Source organism: Nestor notabilis, unplaced genomic scaffold (genome assembly GCF_000696875.1).
Source record: "Nestor notabilis isolate BGI_N333 unplaced genomic scaffold, ASM69687v1 scaffold3413, whole genome shotgun sequence".
NCBI lineage: Eukaryota > Metazoa > Chordata > Aves > Psittaciformes > Psittacidae > Nestor > Nestor notabilis.
This window is the reverse complement of record NW_009923166.1, coordinates 71,734-92,322: the sequence shown is the minus strand read 5'-3', so window position 1 is coordinate 92,322 and position 20,589 is coordinate 71,734. Positions and strand designations below refer to the sequence as shown.

Genomic DNA, 20,589 nt, shown 5'->3' with positions numbered 1-20,589 from the left:
AGTAATTAACCCTGTACTGCTGAAGTTTTTATTGTTAGTCATTGTCTCCATATGTATGCTTTTCAAAAATGTTTTTGTCTTTTTCCTTGGGCTGCCTCCTCCTGTACTATCTTCATAGTTCCTTTATGCTTTTTCTGCTCATAAAGTCTTTCCTTAAAGAATGTGCTGCTTGAGAGGTGGGCCTGTGCAAACCTCATGAAGTTCAACAAGGCCAAGTACAAGGTCCGGGACCTGGCCTGGTGCAATCCCAAGCACACATACAGGTTGGGCAGAAACTGCATTTAGAGCAGCCCTCATGAGAAGGACTTGGGGATGTTGGTCAATGAGAAGGTCAGCATGAGCCAGCAGTGTGTGTTGCAGCCCAGAAAGCCAACCGTATCCTTGGCTGCATCAAAAGGAGTGTGACCAGCAGGTCAAAGGAGGTGATCCTGCCCCTCTGCTCTGCTCTTGTGAGACCCCACCTGCAGTTCTGCATCCAGCTTTGGGGACTTCCACACAAGAGAGATGTGGAACTGTTGGAGTGAGTCCAGATGAAGCCACAAGGATAAGGGGACTGGAGCAGCTCTTGTATGGAGAGAGACTGAGACAGTTGGGGTTGTTCAGCCTGGAGAAAAGGATCTAGGGAGATCTTAGAGCAGCTTCCAGTACCTAAAGGAGGCTGACAAGAAATCTGGAGGTGAAGTTTTTACAAGGGCAAGTATTGATACTTCAAGGGGCATTGGCTTTAAACTGGAATAGGGTAGGTTTATATTAGGTATGAGGAAGAAATTGTTTCCTGTGAGACACCGGTACAGGTTGCCCAGAGAAGCTGTGGTTGCCCCATCCCTGGCAGTGCTCAAGGCCAGGTTGGATGGGGCTTTGAGCAACTTGGTCTAGTGGATAATGTCCCTTGCCCATGGCAGGGGGCTGGAGCTAGATGATCTTTAAGGTCTCTTCCAGCCCAAAAAATTCTATGATTCTATGTTAAATTCATTTTTTCCTACTCAGCTTTTCTCTGTTGGCTGTGCTGCTAATAACAGATACTCTGCGGTGGTTTCAATGTCTGTCCTTTTCGATCACTCTCAGTAGTTCCATTCTGTACTGAAATGATTCTCTGGCATTTGAGACGAGGAGGAGGAGTGCTTCACTTGATGCTGGCTACTGCTTATGAGAGATTTTTCTTTCTTTCAGCACTTTTAAGTTTCTAAAAAATGCCCCATTTAGTGAATATTACTGGCCAAATGGGATTTTCATCTGTGTTCCATAATTAAGATAATGCTTAAGATATTCCCAGGAGCAGGGATGAATCAGATAGTGTTGGTTGTGCTAAAAAGTTTTTAAAGATGTCGTGGAAGACATGGCTAAATTATTCGGTTTATCAGTAAAGCACCATTAAATATATTCATAATCTGAAGCATGGAGGACATGAATAATGTGTCCCTGCCCGTGGCAGGAGGTTGGAACTAGATGATCTTTAAGGTCCCTTCCAACCCAAATCACTCTATGATTCTATGAAGGAATGCAGTTAATAATTTCATGTGTTTGCTTAAGGATCCTTTGGCATTCCTACCACCCTTAATAATTTCTGTAATTTTCTCTTTATATTATTCTTTTCCATTAGTATAAAAACACTGTGTGCTTTGTATTGCACTTCTAAAACAAAATGGGTGACCTTTTGGGCTTGTGGCTAAAGCACCAGAGAAATCCACAAACACTATAATTTTGAGAAGATATTTAAAGGAGCAAATTTTCTCCTTGGAGTGTTCCAGAACTTCTTTTATGGTAGCCAACAGATATTTAAAGTTTTGGCCCTGAATCTCTATCCTGCACCAGGGTATTTCATACTCATCTAAGAGCAGGAGACTGGTCTAGGATTTGAGCGGGGAATACTGAAGTTGTAACCCAGGTTGTGACCCAGCATCTGCTACTTGCCCTCCATGTGAGCTTGGGTAATTACTCATCCTTTCCATGTGTAAAAAAGGGTTTATAATATCTGTCTTTAAGAGGCACTAGTTCTGCTAGTTCAATATTAACTGATGCAGAAATTAAAAAAAAAAAAGCTATTGTGTAAAAACTAGGAATAGTCATTCAGTAGAAACAGATTTTTTCTAAAAGGAACTTTCTGCCAGTATATTGTATAGAAAGCAATTTTATCTTCAGGGATATTGTCTACGTAGCTGAGGCATTTGTATGGCTCAGTTACCACAGTATTAGACTAATAACAGTTTGTAATGAATGTATATTCACATAGACAATTCTGTGATAAGGAGGAGCTGTAATATGCATTTACAAATGAGCTGGGTAGAAGGGCAGACTTTGGGAATTTCCCACAATTTTAGTGAGCTCTCAAAAGCATATTTACTTACCTGCAGTGTGGATGGACACTGACATGTGGGATGCAGGCCACAGCAGTCTTCACATGGGCCTCTTCACCTAGAAGTGATGTCGTGTAATCTATGTCAAACTGCCGTGACAACCCAAAATGCTTCCTAGAAAGACTTCAGCTCTGCCCACTGCAGAAACTGAACAAGGCAAATGTGAGCATGTAGAGCTACGTCTTGGGAACCAATCATGTCTTGGCTGCTCATGGCTTCAGGCAGATCAGGCATAGAAGAGGCAGAGGCTGAGTTACTCAATCAAAACTGGTCAGGAACACTGGTAAATGAGCAAGTAGAAGCCAGCTTCTGGGTTTGAATCCTAACCAGTATAACAACTGCCATTTGTGTTTTTCTAGAACTGTATTTAAAGTTACTCTTCAGTTTGATTTTTTGTATACAATAAAACAACAGGAAGCTGATACAAAAATCTTAGAAATATTTTCTGTGAATATTTCAGGAAACTGATAGATACAAGAACTGACAATACATTCAAGAAAAATGTGTCTTGGTCACAATCCTGCAGCAAGTTCCGTGTCAACACAAAAGCTGTGTTCATGCATAAGACAGCTCCTCCCCACCACCCTATGTACATTCGTGTCTATCGATTTCTACCATATAGTTTCAAATACTTGCCAAAATATTTCACAAGAATGTCCAGAAAAAATGGTCAGAAACAGTTACTTGATGAAGGACGCTGTGTAACTAATGCCATTCTGTAATTAACTGCAATAAACAGAAATCTTTGTAGGTAGATAACCCTACAAAGCATCAGTACAATTAACAAAAAATGTAAACAGCGTGTTTTTCTTTGTCAGAGTATCAAATATTTAAATGTACTAAAAAAAAAGAAAGGGGGCATTCCCTTATTAACCTATCACAGTGACAATTACACCATGCTTCTTTACTGTTTGAACCGATTGTTCTTTGTGTCGCTCCCATTCCTCATCATCTTTGTCCAGATCAAAAGTTTCTGGATAAATGGGCAGCTTGTCTTTTGGGCATTCCTCATAATAACTTCGAACGTATTTTCCAACAGACCATCCTTTGTATTCCTCAGGCATTTTGCATTCGAGGCCGTTGTAGTGAACGTTGTAGTGATGCTTCAACCAGTAGAACAGATAATGAATGTTGTAGTCACATCTCCAAGGGTTGTCTCTCAGCCACAATATTTTCAGAAAGTAAAGATCTTCCAGTACTCCATATTCAAAATTCTGCAAGCTGTTGTTTGATAGATCCAGCTCCTCTAAGTTATTGAGGCCTGAGAAAGCAGCTGATCAATAGAAAAATAGTTATCGGTACCTCATAAAGGCAAGTTAGAGAAACCCATGCATACCTGCAACAGGGGAAACATTTTCATAATGATACATTTATTCAATTGGGAGGGGCTAAAGGCTACAAAAATGACTTTTCAAACTCTGAACTTTAAACTATGGCTTGTGCCTTGAGAAGTGATACGTTGGTATAAATATACTGATATCAGGGGAATTGTACTGCTGGTAAAGTTCTAAAACACTGAATGAGCATGCATGAGTGTAGAATAGGTACAGTGAAGGTGAAAGAATGCTTTATTTGCTCATAGAAGTTAACTGTTATTGCTGTGATACAGCAGAAATATGGGAATTGATTATGTATTAATGTGGAGGGCTAATGCTGTTCGTACACGTGTATTTGTGTGTGCATAGAGAACCTTTAAACTAACATTTTAAGATATGGGAAATAATAAACACGGAGCTTCATAATAAAGATTCTGAGTCACATTTCAGAGAGCAGTTCATACTTTTTGCAAGTGTACTGTTTCATTTAATGGTGGAAGTCTTAATTTAAATAAATAGACTACCAGTTTACTGATGCTACCACTTTCAGCTGCTGTTTAACTGCCAAAATGCTACTAGAGAAGGCTCTGTTTGCTTCATACTTCTACCCCTCTCCTTGTGTCTGCTTTCATAATGAAAAACTGAATACACATAGGCTACAAGGAGACTGCCAGGAAGGCCATTTGAGTTCTAATAGTATACAAATTATGAGCAATTATATGCTGTCATTTTTAACCCAAAAGTGTTTAAATCCTTTTGCTTTGTCTTTTACTTTATTGTCCAGTATAATTTAAAAGCAACCTCATTATGTGACAAGTTTCCATAGATTTGGCAGTGATCTCGAAAAAATCATTCAGCTATTTAGCATTTTGAGAAATTATTAGCCTTCAGTCTGAAGAATTAAATATTGCACTTGCTTGGTTTAGTGTTAAGAAAAGGCAGTCGAAATCAGTGTCTCTTCGTTGGCTTCCATGACGAATACATTTCAGTGCAAACCTTTACTCTACGAATTGAGTGGTGTAAAAGGTAAAATTTGAACCAGCTTCTCCAATTTAAAATCCTTTTTCAACACATTTTTAGCTGGTAAACATTATCAAAGTTTAAAATTAATAAAACAGAAATCACTTTTTAATAACTATTTTAAATTATTCTTACCAGGATCAATGTAGGCTATCCCATTACTGTTTAGGTTTAATATCTTCAGTTCACTGACATCTTCAAACTCTTTGGCTCGTAGTTGTCTAATTTTGTTGCTGGACAAATCAAGTTTAACTATATCTGGAGGTATGTTACCTGGAACTTTCTTTAAATCTTAAAAAAATGAAAAAGAAATAACTGTGTCAGCTTTAGATTACTCTTACTGTTTAGGTATCACAGAATTTTGTCAGTCTAGCATTGTTTCTTGTTTATTCCCTTTTAACCTCAATACTGGTGTCAGTATGTTTCTTCAAATTCTGGATTTCATAGCTTTGTTCACTTGTATCTTTACATTCCATCTGAAAACTGCTCTCTTCATTAGTGCTTTTAGTAAAACCTCTTTCTGTGTTTTATATTTTTATTCTGACAGAACTCTACTATTCTTTCACACAGGGATAGGGTAGGTAGTGAAGATACTATACTAATAAAAAGTATGTGTGAAGGGCTTGATCATTTAAAGAAAAGAAACTAGAGTAACTATATAAAAAATATTCATTGGTAAGTGTTCATTGGTACTTCCATAATCAAATAATAGTCTGCTGTTTTACATCTATGATTCTATGATTCTATGTTGCCAAAAGGTAAAATGTTCTAAATTTTATCAGCAATAAGAATGCTACTTGTTATAGTATATATAGTAATATGTATAGTTATAGTTCTGTAGTTACAGTATGGAGTGTTTTAGTAATATTGAATACTTTATATTTGTTACAGTACTTAGAGATGTTACATATCCAGCCAGCATAGTGGCATTCTGTCTGTCTACTTCTCTATCCCACCTGTACCATTTGCGTTACACAGTAGCCAAGGACTGTGTGAGTATCCCTACAGTGTTCCTTGAAAAAGTCACAGAAAGAATAGCTTCTAGTCCAGTAGCAGGGCACATTCTTGCGAAGTGCAGACTGTGGTTTGGATCTTCTCAGGATAATGTTAATAAACTTAATCTCTAGGATTATGTTTACTCAATAAGTGTTATAATCTGGCTGTTAGAACAAGCAAATGAGTGGTGTCTCTTATTTGACCATCTTTGAATGAAAGCATGTAGCTTCTGGATCTCTGCTGAAATCTGTGCTGTCAGTGTACTTCTAAAGTTCTGAAGATGTCTAAAGCAACATGTCAGAGTCTTCCTGCCTTATATCTGATTCTGAGCAGAGCTTTGGTATGCTAAACACATAAATGTTATAACTACTCCAGCCTACTCTGATTGGAGTGCTTCCTGCTAGTGCAGATGTCAAAGTTTCAGGGCCTATTTATCAGCAAATGAATGAAAATAATGCTTGAATTTGAGACTTGGAGAGTTTGTCAGTACTACAAAGCAGATTTATTCAGCTGTTCTTGCAAATACAATTTCTTTTGCAGAAAAGCAAACAGAAATTACTTCTGTATCCAACTTTTGTTGCTTTTTTTGGTAAAACAGGATCAAATACATAAGACTGATTCTGAAGTACTGAAAGATCTGGTGTATCACTGGGCTGATGAAATATAAATAAGAAGTTCTCCAAAAAAAAGAACATACACATGGTTATATGTATTTTTAAGATGTTTCTTTCATGAGCTTTGTGATATTAACTGAAAGCTGCTGACCTGTTGTCATACCTCCTTAGACATACATAATACTGGTATACTGCTTGTCATTCCATCCTCTCCATTGTAAAGGAACAATGGATTGCAGCATTTCATTTCATGTCATTTTACAGGTTTGGAAACTGATGCACCTTTTCTCCTACTCTAAAATCTTGTCCATGTGGATTTAGAGAAATTTTTGTGTTTTCTCAGGATTTTGGGTGCATTTTACTCCTATTTCTGATGAAAATTCCAATGAAACTGTGCATCTGCTGCACAGTGATCGTATGCAAAGACAGTTAAGTACAGTGCTTTCATTGCAGATTACTGTATGTTCAGAAATCCTAAATATCCATGGGATATCTGCATCCAGCTGTCAAGTGTATGCACAGTATATCTGATACTACCTACAAAATATTGAACGTACTCAATGTATCTATGCTAGACATTCAGGAAGTCCTCAGCTGGAATAGTTAGCTCTTGACCTGACGGAGGGAGTCCCTGTACCCTCATGTAGTCTAGTCCACTCATGTAGATGTTGAAGTAACTTCATTCCTTCATTATTAGTACTAAAGACAGTAAATTGCTTTTTAAAAAATCCTGTACAAGCCTGTGAAACTCCCATGAAGGGCAGACCACGTTGAGTACTTCTGTGGAATTAGGGAAAAAAGTAGCATTTTTCTTGCTAAAAGCTTTTGAATATATTCATGTAGTCAGCTCATCTCTTTGACAGCACTAAATGGGGAGAGCTGGAAGGTCAGCCTTTTCTTATATTAAGGTTTTAATATATTCCTGGTTTCTGTTCAGTAGCACATTTTAGTGGAGATGTAAGGTAATAATGATATAATTAAGATTTTATGAAAGATGATTAAGATTTTAATCTATAATCTAATAATTAAGATTCTATCTACAAAGAAAAGCATGTGAATATTAAGAAATTAGTAGATGTTAGTCAGTTAAAAAAGAACAAAACATTAATGAAAAAGATGTAGTAGCTGCATGATAACACAAAGAGAGAAAAGTGAGTCATAGGAAGAAGAAAGGAATTTAACAGGTGCAAGTAAAAATGTGGACGATTTTTCATGACATACATAGTAGATAAACCATGTAATCAAATACTGAAATCATTATATCTTTGTATTTAGGTATTGTTGCCTTATACTGACTTCTGAGCTTGTCTCTGGCATTAAGGTCCAAGAGTAAAGGCACACAGAGTAGTTACATAAATTGAAGTCACTGTTTAAGCAAATATAAGTTTAGCAAACACAATGCAAGATACAAGTGGGCAAACCATAGTGCAGTGATCCTGTGTTGCAGGCTATGCTTTGCAGAACTTGGGAAAAATCTTCCCAATTTTGGCTACTTCTAGTAATGCTTTTTATTTCAGATTTGTAATGTTAAAGAATGACTCTTTTCTGAATATTTTGTTGTTTGCTTTGTTTTATCATGGGATAAACTATGGGAAATATAAAGTATGAATAAATGTGCACTTTGCTGTTGAGCTGTGCCCCATCTGGTCTACCCTTAAGGCTTAACTGGCTTTTAAGATCCTGAGAAGGATTTATGAATGGAATGCATCCAAGTGTTTGAAAAACATTTCTTGAAGGCACTTCAATTTTGAAATGTTTGCTGGGTGCTGGGAAGAAGCACACCGAGGCATTATTTCTTTATGAATAAAAGTCTGCAATTTCTTCCCTTAGTAGAAGAAATCTTGCACAGAAAATGCAAGGATGCAATGGCTCTCCTCTGCAGTCAGGTTCCTTTTGGCATTGTAAGCACAGCTGGCTGCTGTAGTCCTGCTTCACAGCTCGCTCCTGTCAAAGTTGTTGCTATCTTTTTGTTTGCACATTGGAAAGAAGAAAAGACACTCTGCTTTTCTCTACCAGTACAATAATTTCAGCACAGCTGTAATTTGATTAGTATGTTTATAGTTGTAAAATCAGACTAGTGAGATTCTGGTCCTTCAGTAACTTAAGTATGTGCTTAATTTTATTCCTGGTGATGTTTGTTGGATATCTTACACTAGAGCACTAGAGAACGTTTGTGGAACCAGGGTGGCAAAGTAGAGGCAGAATGCAGAAAGAACTCCTACTTGTTGATTTTAGTTACGAGAGAAAAGCAACAGAATTAGTTAAAGTAAGTAAGGAGAGTACTAGTTCTGTGTCAATTTGCTGTAAATAGTATGTGAATAAATGTAGTAAAGGAGAAAGAATATTAAAGAATATTAAAATCATTATTTCAGTTATAATGACAGATACAAACCTTTTCTTCTGCAGTTCAGAGTTGGTACAGGAAACACGTACATGTGGCATGAAGAGGAATCAAATTCTGGTTTGGCAGCTTCAGGCTTTTCCCGTTTTATATTTTGGGGGTCCTGCCTGGTTTCTTCACTACACAGCTGCTCAGCTTTTATCTGCTTTAGCTTTTGATTTTTCAGTCCTATTGGATGCACACACTTGGCATAATTTCCCAAATTCCTGTTTGCTGGAACCTGTAGCATTGTAACAAGAGCTTCTAGTTCACAGTCGCAATGCCAGGGATTATCGTAAAGACGTAGGTAGTTTAGACTGGGCGTATAAATAAAAATCTCCTCAGACAAACTCTTTATTTGGTTATGCTGAAGTAAGAGTGTGGTGAGTTTATTCAAACCAAAAAAAGCCTCGCTCTCAATTTTTGATATATCATTCTGTTGTAAATCCAGACTTTTCAGTGCTTTATACTTGGAAAACATATTATTCTTCAGTTTACGAATCCTGTTTCTTGCTAGCAGCATGTGTTTTAAATCCTCTGGCCAATCAGGTGCCACAAAAATCAATTTTCTTTCCTGACAATCTAGGTACTTCTCATGAAGATAAGTGTATATATCACATGGTAGGCCTTGGGCATTGCGCTTAACAGTGCTAGATGCTCTCCTTAAGATGTTTTCCCTTTCATTGTTTCTCAAACTCCTATTCCTTGTCTTCCTACAGTCAAATGCCTTACAAAGAAGTAGTAGTAGTATAATAGTAACTACTTGCATCCTGACATTCAGCTGGCCCCAGCTATTTTCTGTGACAGCTGTAACAGTTGAAATTTTTGGATAGTCTTAATCAGTGTTGTACTGATCTGAGGAGATGCAGCTGGGGTGTGTGGGATCCCTGTGCTGGAAGAGAAGTAAAACATTAGAACAGATGAAACAGGCATTTTCGTAGAGGCTTGAACATAATATGCAGTATTCAGTCAAATACTCAATCATCACACTACTTGGGCCTTCACAAATACTTTGAAGATTCAATGTCCTATCTCTTTTTTTGGTTGGTTTTCACTGTCTCTGGTTTACTGTTATTCATTTTGATTAAACATGGGAAATTATATGGGCCAGTTTCTAACCAATCTTTGTTAAAAGGTTCTCATGTATTCAGGAAAATGGCATCAGGCTGAATCTTCTTTGTATTTAAGCTCATCTTAGAAGATAAGCTTGAAAGAGGACCTTGAAGCTGATATTTTCCAGCTTTCTGGGTGTTGACCCACTGGAACACATCCAGAGGCAGACCACTGAAAGTCATCCAGTACCTATCGACTCCTCAGTTACAGACTGTGCTCAACCGTGGACTTGTTTTCAGGTTGAGCCCAAATTTATCATAACTAGCCCTGCTTCTACCGAGTGTTTCTCATGGCCCAGGTCAGGTAGACAAGGTTGGCTGGACTGCTCTCAGAAGGATCACAAGCAAGAGCCTATCAGGCTATATGTCGTCTGAGTGTAGGCAGAGTGCAAAGAGAACATGCAGGTCATGGCCATGGCCTGCTTCAAACCAGTTCCAGTTTGGAGGAACAGTACAGAGGGGTAAGCCAGGAGCATTTGTCTTTCTAAGAAAGCCAAACACAGTTTTGAGCAGTTATTATTAGGGGAAGACAAGGACTGCTGCCTGCAATCATGTCTAAAATGCCTCAGTAGTCTTAGTAATTTTTCAGCCTGTATTCCCTCCTGAATTTCCCATAGTACTCCTGTGCATTGCCCTTTTCCTTCATCTTCAGTGAAGTTTGGCCACAGAGTTGTGTTTCCTTAGAAACATTTTAACCCCTCCGCTTTTTGTATTTTCTAATTATTTTCAAATTCACAGATTTCTTTTGCTAGTCAGTATCATCCCTTCTGAAATGTTTTTCTAATTCTTCACTGTTCGGCATAACTACTTAGTTAATTTTTCTCTATGATTGTGGACTTTAGCACCTGTGAAGGTATTGATCTTGAGTGCAGATCGTTCCACAGATGTTCTGTTTCTAAAACACTCTTGTTTTGGGCTCAAAAAACTTACCTAGAGGAAACATGGCACAATAACCAAACTAATACCAGATAAAATACTTTTGAAAACAAATAGATTTTTAATTTTTAAACAAATTGTAGATCAGCTTAAACCACATCTCAGCTGTAGAGTGTTCTTGGTATTTGTGCAGTTCTTACTCTAATTAGACAGACGGAGCAGTCTTGTCTACACCTGCTGTTTCATCCCTCTAACCCCTGTGACTGGTTCCTCTTATTACCTTTGAAAACATATTGATTGGTTTCTCGAGTTTGTTCCTGTAGTTACCCGTTGTATGTATCCAGTCAGACTCTGTTAGTTCACAGTGTGAATAAGTGTTTACATTGACAACATTATCCCTTACAGGAAAAATTATGTTTTATTTGTTACTTTTTGGCAGCCAAATGCTAGTCAGTGTGAGTTGATCATGTGTTTTAATAACTTGAGTCATAACTGGGATCCCCTGCATTGTTTTGAACTGTTAGCTGTTCTGGTAATGTGATAGCTCAGTCTATCCAGGAGAGCTAGGAAACAGGAAAGGAACTTGGGGGAGGAAAAGAAATAATTATGGAAATATTCTTTCCTCTTCTTTTCCATCTCCTGAGTCTGAACTGGATTGTTTTACTAGTATTGTATTCTGCCTCCTAATTAAATTATACTCAGCTATAACACCAAAATTAGCACCTGCTTTTAGTAGCATGTACAGGTTCACATGTAAAATTGTAACCGTGTCTCATCTAGTGCTAGGGCAAAAAACGTATAAGAGGTATGTCATTTCTGTGGCGTAGCATCCCTGAGGATGATTTTGATTGGTTAGGTTCTTTTGAGTTGTGCAACCCCTCTCACTATTGTCCTACTCCTCAAAAAGGCACTGAGTTAGACACTGTTACAGGATATCAGTGCAGTCATAGTTCCCATAGAAAAAACATACAAATCTGTCGTTGTACTGATGCTTATTGCAGGTGAAGACGTGTATTTGTCTTACTATGTTAAAACATGTTTTTAAATATTTTTTAAACATATTTCTTTTTACTCTATAAACCTTTCATACTGCATTTTCCACATCAGGCCTATCTTGTTCATTTCAGTTTAGACAGATCAGCTATTTCTGAAGATTAGATTAAGGCAAAAGGTATTACTATGTTTAATAGGATTTTTTGCATCTTTTACTTGGAGAATAGACTCAAAATTTAGCAGAAGAGTGGCTGAAGGGGTGCGTAAGTGTTTTTTCTAGTGTCAAACATCTATCTTTCATTATCTTGTTAGAATTGCAACGATCTCTGCAAAATGAGAGTTTCTAAAAATAATAATTATACTCACAGAGAAAAGACTGTCTCAGGCAGTGAAATTCTCTGGAATTCCATACTTGCAGAAGATAAGCAGGGCTTTTCCTGCAATTGGTCTGATTGCTGCACCTTATGAACCTATATGGAAAACTTAATTCTGGCATTTCCTAACACCATGTTGCTTAATTAGGGTAGCTTTCTGGTCCTTTCGTAATATAAGGCTGAAAACAGTTTGGTTCCTGAGTGAGCCAGTAGTTGATAGAGTGCAAGAACAGACATTTCCTCAGGACAGCTTTCTCCAACTTTGTATTCTGCTTTTAGGGTTTTTGTGCATTCTTCTCAGTAATCTGCTGTGGCCGTGGTTTAAGGGAGGGTATTGGCCTAGCTGGACTGAACCTGTAATATGAATTCTTACGTTTGTGTTGTACACTGAGAATTTGAACCAGTCACTTTTAATATGACTTTTTTATTATTACCACTATTATTTTTAGGTGCGTGTAAGAATTTGCAAGACTTAAATCTCTCTGAATGCCAGGGATTAAATGTAAGTACTTCAGACTTTTCCCATGAACTCTAATTTCTAATGAGAAAGATTTGTAATGTGCTGTGTTTATCTGGCTACATAAATGTCCCCAATAGAAAGTAGAGACTTGTGCTCTCAGGTACTTTGAAAACGGAATTCAGTAGGATTCAGAGATACTCGGTGAAGTTCTTATTTGTTTTCTACAATGCAAGTGCAAAATGATATATTCAATCTCAATTAATTCTAATAAACATACTCCAAAACTTCACCAGGCTGGGGTAGGGATTTTTTGTTGTTTTAAGCTTGGAGTTGTCAACAACTGTACATTTCAATCCTATATTGTTTCCAGGTTCCTTTTTTCCTTCATTCAGTAATACACATAGGCCCTAAAAATCTCTCGTTATATTTTTAGATATTTGTGAGAGCCTTTATTGGAAAGGTGTCTAAGTATGCAATCACCACTATAATTTGTCCATTCTTTTTCCTTTAACATTTTCAGTTTTATTGTGCTTCCATTAATTCTCTTTCATGTTTTTCAATTGCTCTTCTCTGATGGAAAAACGATGTTTGACTCTGCTATATAATGTTATAATTGCAGTGTAATATTTAGAGGTTGTATGCTTCTCAAGGATTGTTTTGATCCTTGATTCTGTTGATCCAAGGTTCCTGCATGAAGGCAATAAGCTGAAGTGGGCCAGGGCTTTGTAAAGACTCAGACTCATAACTCCACTCTGTTTGGTTTTTAACATGCATACTAATACACATTTGGTATGTATCAGCAAGCACATTCCTAGGTGATGCCAGGGCCTGGTTCGTGGGATAGTAGGGACTTGATGATTACACTCTTGCCAATACAGCCTAGTATGCAGCTGGTCACCTTTCTTGAAAGGACACACTGTTGACACACATTGAAATTGCTAGTGTGTTTGATAGCTGCTTTCTGACCAGTGCCTAGACTACTGATGCATGGGGTTATTTTATCCCAGATGCAGGACTTTGCATTTGCCTTTGTTAAACTTCATGAGGTTTCCATCAGCCCATTTTTACAGACTGAATCTCTCTGAACAGCAGTTCTAATCTCCAGTGTATTGGCATTCTCCCCAGTTTGGAATAATCTGTGAATTTGCTGACAATATACTCTTTTCCTATCATCTAAGCCATTGATAAAGACATTTAATATCACTGACCCCCATTCTGACCCTTGAGGGATGCCAGTTGCCACAAGCCACCAATGGGACTTAGCACCATTGGTAACAACCTTTGGCCTGGCAGTCTGGACAAATTTCACTCACCTTGAAGTCCAGTTATCCAGCCTTTATTTTACCAGTTTGGCTATGAAAGATACTATGGCCTGTGCTGAAGGCCTTGCTGAATTCAAAACAACTGCTTTTCTCTTCATAGATCCAGTAATTTCATCATAGAAAACTATCACCTTAGTGAGGAATGCTTTGCCCATGATAAATCCATGTGGGCTGTTCACTATTACTTTTTCATCCTTCATGTGTTTGGACAGGGCTTCAAGGAGAATTTGGTACATAATCTTCCTAGGGACTTAGGTGAGGCTGACTGGCCTGTAGTTTCCTGGATCCTCCTCCTTCCATTTCCTGTAAATTGGTGTGACGTTTCCTACCTTCCAGTCGTCAGGAATCTCCTCTGTTTATCATGACCTTTCAGAAATGAGCAAGGCCTCTCAGCGACAGGAGCCAGCTTAGTACTCTTGAATGCATCCTGTCTCATCAATTCTCCTCAAGTGCTCCCTGACATTACCTTCTTCTATCATAGGAATTGCTTCACTTCCACAGACACTGCTAGTAGGCTCCAGTGGGGCACCTGGGAAGCCTTAAGACAAGCCTTAGCAAGAAAAACCAAGGCAAAAAAAGTCATTTGGTACCTTGCTCTTGAAGACCAACAAGCTCTCCTGGGCCCTTTTGTCCTCCAGGGCTGTCTACCATGAGGTCCTGTTAAGCAGATCCCTAAATAAGCCAAAATCTGCTTCTTGTTCTACAATTTGTCCAATTTTCTTCTCTCAGGATTTTAAAGTCCTCATTTTCATGGCTGCAGTAACCAAAACCATTCTTCTTCACATCCTTTCCTTCTTGTGAAATAAGTCCAGAAGAACGTGTTCCACAGACCACTCGTCGGTCACCTGGATCAAGAAATTGTCTTCAACATACTCTAAAAGTCTTCCAGATTGTGCCTAACAATATTGTTCTTCCAGCAGATAATGAGTAGTTAAAGTCTCTCATGAATAGCCAGGATAGGCAAGTTGTAAGGCTTCCTTCAGCTGCTCAAAGAAGGTTTCATCTACTTTCTTTTCTTGGTCAAACAGTCTGTAGTAGATACTAGTAGACTCCTATGGGTCTAACCTCTAATCATTACAAACAAGCTCTCAACTGACTTGTCACCCATTCCAATGCAAAGCTCCATGGCACAGAGTGCAACCTGTCCTCACTTCCTGGGCTGTCATTCCTAAATATTCCGTAACAATCATTGCAGCCCTCCAGCTGTGTGTACTTCACCTTTGCATCTCTGGAATCCCAATAAAAGCATAGCTCTGCACCTGTGCATCCCTACTGGTTGATACCCATACTACAAGTGTCTGTGTTCAGACACTTCAGATGGACCCCTGGTTGTGCTGCTTTCACGTGGAATTGAGAGTTTTTCCCATTGTGCCATCCACTAAATGCTTTCTCACCATTCTCTTATGACTTCAGTTCTCTTCAAGTTATGGTTATCTTCCATCAACATATCTATTTTTACTGGTGTCACCTCTCTCAAATCCTTTGTTTTAGAAATATGTTTCAAAAGCACAAACTATCTTCTTTGAAGTTGATTGGTACTGAATTTCCAGCTATCTTGGTGATCCTTTAGTAGAAAGGTGACCACAACACGGCAGGAGATACACACTCAACTATAACATTTCCATGTATAAGTGCTGACCTTTTGCCTTTCTATTATGTTGACTTTTATTGTGAAACATTCTTCATACTTTGTTCCCATTATATTCTAATGGAATGATACACAGAATATAGGTAGTACCAGTACAATATAGGCAGTACCGGTTTTGCAGGTCAATAAAACATGGAAACCTTATAATTAATCAAGTCTAGTATTCCGCCTGGAGGGTAGAACTAAACAGAAAGCATTTAGTAAAAGATATTACTGGTCAGAGAAGTGTATCAGAGTTCATAGAGAAAATTCACCAGTGGTTTTAGGTACCAGGATCAGGTCACAAGAATCTTGTCTTAGCAAAATATGTAAACATAGGCTAACCTTCAATCATGTGAAAAGTCCTCTGTGCTCTGTAGGACTGTGTAGTGTATAATGTTTCCTTGAATTGCGATGCTAAAATTACCATACTTCAATAACAGTAACATCATGTGTCTCTCAGTATTCTACTTTGAAGCTTTGCAGAAAATGGCTGATACAATCATCATAAATCATCATAAAACTATTATGATGATTTAAAGATAGATACTCATGTTTTTCTCCCTTGTTACTCAGCATAAAAATGTAAGATAACAATACAAATATGATTTTAATGTAATTATAGACTATTTTTTTTCTATTATTATTCAGGATGAGTCGATGAGAGTCATATCAGAAGGTTGCAGATCTCTTCTCTATTTAAATCTGTCATATACAGATATTACTAATGGAACACTACGACTATTGCCAAGGTAAAAGTGAACAGAAATACAGAAGTGTTTGTTGCAATCTTGCAGGAAACTTAGAAGCATATGTAGTAGAAATACTCTTTTTAAGTGATTTATGGGATTTGTCTGATATTCAAAATGAAAAAAATGTCCCACTCATTTGACTTAGGTAGCAGTTCTTTTTTTGGTATATTTAAAAATACACACTAGATTACCCTGTGTATTTCACAGACATTTACAGATGCTTTTGAAAGAATGTGCTAGCCAGAGTTTTCTGGGCATGTCCAGTTCTTACGGTGATGCAAGAAGTTTGCAAGTTAGGTGTGTTCTTAAAAATTTACTTTTGCAAGAGAGGGTTATGGATACGTGTATTGTGTGAGCCAGTGTGTTGTGTGACAACTGCAAAAGAAAGAGTTAGTCCAAACTTATTTGGAAGATCAGTGAGCTGAAGGTGGAGAATTTACAGTTCTTTACACAGTTCTGCCATTCCTATTTTAGATGTATCCCTCCATGAATCTTGAAGTCTGCCTGGTAGGTAGAATTGCTGCATTAAAAGCTGCCATGAAGGAAAAGAGGTGTGCTGGTCCATGGTAGCAGCCATCACAAAGATGTACATAGATCTGAAGACAGCTGTACATTTTTTCTCTTACTGTGAGGAAAACTGATGTCTTCCTTTCAACAGCAGACCCACAAAGTCCAGAAAAATATTTTTCTTTGCCATCTGCATGATATATTTTGGCTTAAGCCAGAACGCCATATTCTCAGATAGATACCTAACATTTGTTTTGCCAAAGTTTTCCATTTAGTGCCTCCAGTCTTGCCACACATTTCTTCATCACTATTATTCTTATCATAATCTGTGTTTTCTCCATGTTGGCTGATATTTTGTCTTTTAAAATTTCCATATATTTATATTGAAGTTTGGAGCAGCTGTTCTGTAAGTAATCTCAGCCTATGTTACTTGAACAGGCTGTTGCCACCGTAAGTCAGACCCATTCATTTCTGTTGATGTGTAAATAGCTTGTACCCAAGAAAAGAATTCTCCAGGGTAGGTGAAGCTTTCAATGCAATGAAATTTTTAAAACTAAAAGAAAAATTCTCCACTGAAAAAATATATGTTGCAGTTCACTTGTGCCTCCCTAATAAAATTTTCCCAGTCACATGTGATGCTTCTGATTTAGATGCCACTGTTTTTATTGACAGTTTTTGGACAAAAAGCAAAGCTTATTGTTTCCGAGATTATGGGTGTGTACTAAAAGTTGATGTCCTGTGAAGATGTTGATAGAAAACAAATTTCATGAACATTTCATATGCCATCTCAAAAGCATTAGCTCACCATGAGTCCTGGGTAATGAAGTTACTAATACAAAGTTCTTAAAGGTGGCAGTATTGCATTTCATAATTGCTGTTGTATATCAGATGTCTGTTACTGGAACAAGGAACAAGGAACAAGGAAGTGTAGGCTGAGTGTGCTCAAAACTGCTCATTTTTGATTCTCTCCTACTGTTCCATACAACCGTTTTAACCTCTGTATTACACAACACAGATCATCAGCAACAATTTCCCTCTGAAGAGTTCTCTTGCATATGGTAGACATGAATATTGTCTATCAATCAGGAGTAAAAATCAGAAGGGAATTTTGTCGGATTGCTTTAAAACAGTGATCCTGAGATTGCTAATGCCAAAATTAATTGAAAAAAACATTATGACAGAATTCCTGCAGAATTTAATTGTAACACAAAACAGGGATTTTATCACAGTCTTCAAAATGCAGTAAGAAAGGCTTCTCTGTGTTTTAAGTTTTGCAACCTTTTAGCAACATACACTTCAAAAAGACTCAGAGCTACCAGAGTATATAAACCAGTCTCTTTACTTATTGTTTATTTTATCAGATAATTCTGGAAGGGTACTCTCTCTGAGTTCCACTCATTTCTGTGGACTATGTCACTAACATGTAAAAAGGCTTATGATTCTCAAAGAAGAATACTTTTATTCCTGTATTTAATACGAATTAAATGTTTCCATCAAAAAAATCCCATATCACAAACACATTCCTTTATATTCTAATATCTGGTTCTGACGCATGTTCATTTTACTTCTTTCTTTTGTTCTCAGTTCAAGTTAGCATGTTTCCCTACTCTATACTGAAAGTATAAACTGAGTTCCAAAAATGAATGCCACTCCTTAAGCAGTCAGCTCCCCAGTGGGTGTTCCCATCTTTCTTCAAAATGCCTTCTTTTGCTGACTTGCAGAACTGCATGACTATATCCCTACAACTAAATGTCTACCAGAGCAGTAGGTCCTAATTCTAGGTTTTGATTTTCTGTATGCTTTTATTTGTGGTGCTCGTGGCAATTGTTACTTACTCCAGTTAGAAATGTAGTTCATGAAAATGAATAGTTTTCAGTATATTATAAACCAAAGCTGCAGCTGGAATCTTAAGTATATTCAGACTATAGATTTATGCTTTTGCAGAGAGCTGTTAACATTTTCCACTTATACAGTTTACTTTCTTTTAACTAGCATTTAGTACAAAGAAATGTTTTCCAAAAGAACTGGTTAAAGCCCAACATTGGATGATTTACTTTTGGATAATTCCCTTTTGTATCTCTTTCAATTCCTTGTGTTCTTTTAATAGTACTCTTCTAAATAATTATATGACCAGAGAAGCTGTAACCGTACATTTATGCTTTTAGTGTCTTTTGATAGAGTTCTGGTTTTCATTTCCAGCAGGCACTGCTTGCAAAATCAATGGCAAAGACAGTCCAGCAAACTTACACTGAAAAGTCTATTACTTTCAAAGTATGCACACAAAAATCTCAGTTAATTAAAAAAGTATGCTTTTGCAGTTATTTGATATAACTTTAAAATGATACTGTTTTCATATGGTGAAATATGTTGTATGATAGTACTATTCCCCAGTAATTTGCAACACAGCAGAGGGAAAAGTGCACCAGAAGAAAGAGACTTTCAAACTTCAGCATTTTTTCAATGAAATCCTATGTCATATCAAACATCTTTACAGTAATTTTCAGAATACTTTAAGTATTTTATATTCATCTGTGTAACATACCCCTGTAATAATTTGCTGTTTGTTTGGGTTTTTTGTTTGCAAAGCAGCTTCCTCAATTTACAGCATCTGAGTTTAGCTCACTGCAGAAAATTCACAGACAAAGGTTTACTGTACCTGGGCACTGGAAAAGGCTGTCACAAGCTCATCTATTTGGACCTTTCAGGTTGCATTCAGGTTTGTAGATCACGTCTTTCTTTCATTCTGTGGAGAAGAGTATCCTTTATATGACTGGCTGCATCCTGCATTCATGGTATACTGAAGCAGAACAAGCCCTGCAGCAGACTTCCAGGGTTTTGAATTACATGACTACAGCTGTTTAAATTTTACTAGAGAATAATAGCACTATAGGTTTGGATCACTTCCAACAAACTGTCAGATCTATAAACAGCTAGTACTTACTACATAATGAGAACAAGGCTTGCTTTTTGTAGCCATAAATAGACCAATTTTATGTCATTATTAGTTAGGATTTTAAATCAGGAGCTTTGAAAATGCAGGTTTTACTAAGATCTGAAAAAAATAAAAGCCACTCTGCACTGGAAAAATATGAATTTACATTTGATTTCCTGGGAAGATAAATAATTAAGAAGTGAACTTTTGTTACTGTTTTATATTGGTTTAATATATCAATTTAAGTAGAATTTATAACTGCAATCTAAAAACAGTTAATGTTTTGGATTATTTTCGTCTCCAACTAAACTTCTAAAGAAAACCGAGGTTTTATAATCTGGTACTATTTTCGAAACTTTCAAACATATACTATATCTTGAAAAATACTTCAAAAGCAATATGAAATGCCAAACTGTAAGGCAATAAGTCTGCCAATATTTTAATAAAGAGTCTCACATATATTTCTTTCTACAAATCACAAAACACATGTGAAATGATAAAGATACATAATCTGAAGAATACAACGGGTTAACTTTCCATCTAACAAAACCTTTTGAGAACCAAGGATGAAGGCAGATAGGGCAACAGTCTTGTTCTGACTGCTCTTTACTGTGTTTCTTGTTCTTGAGAATCATGCTGAGACTATTGTGTGGTGACAGGACAAAATTTGAAATGAGGGCTGAGGTTAGAGGAAAGTTAAGATCTACCTACCTCTGAGCTTCTTTCTCAAAATGCCAGTAATTGGTTAGTTTTTCCAAAAGCAACATCCCTGCTTGTTCAGAAGTGCAATCATGAGCTGCAAGGATCTGCCTCTAGAAAGCATGATCTAATAGTAGTCAGAGAAAAGTGATCATCTTTGAACTGGGAAAACCACAATCCTCCCCTTTCCAGAGGACAGTGGGTTTGCTTGCCAGTGTGTTCAAGAGCTCTGAAAGGGATTCCACAGCTTCCTCC

General features: G+C 37.3%; 2 protein-coding genes across 3 annotated transcripts in view; one reads left to right on the top strand and one right to left on the bottom strand.

Moving 5' to 3' along the window:
• Positions 1-20,589, top strand: part of FBXL13 (F-box and leucine-rich repeat protein 13) — a gene marked incomplete at its 5' end in the record, with an annotated part of 76,156 nt that overhangs the window by 20,708 nt on the left and 34,859 nt on the right. Inside the window, 3 exon segments of the mRNA XM_010011991.1 lie at positions 12,485-12,537; positions 16,096-16,202; positions 19,293-19,419. Of these exon segments, the coding sequence (XP_010010293.1) occupies positions 12,485-12,537; positions 16,096-16,202; positions 19,293-19,419 (287 nt within the window).
• LRRC17 (leucine rich repeat containing 17) lies at positions 2,705-20,589 on the bottom strand. 2 transcript variants are annotated; one of them, XM_010011989.1, is made up of 5 exons: positions 20,547-20,589; positions 19,360-19,446; positions 8,693-9,567; positions 4,826-4,981; positions 2,705-3,627 (listed from the first exon to the last, which is right to left on the bottom strand). In XM_010011989.1, the coding sequence occupies exons 3-5, from the start codon at positions 9,447-9,449 to the stop codon at positions 3,224-3,226; spliced, it is 1,317 nt and encodes a 438-aa protein (XP_010010291.1). In that variant the 5' UTR covers positions 9,450-9,567; positions 19,360-19,446; positions 20,547-20,589; the 3' UTR covers positions 2,705-3,223. The 2 variants fall into 2 exon arrangements, with proteins under 2 accessions (XP_010010291.1, XP_010010290.1); XM_010011988.1 differs by lacking the exon at positions 20,547-20,589 and having other exon boundaries at positions 19,360-19,526.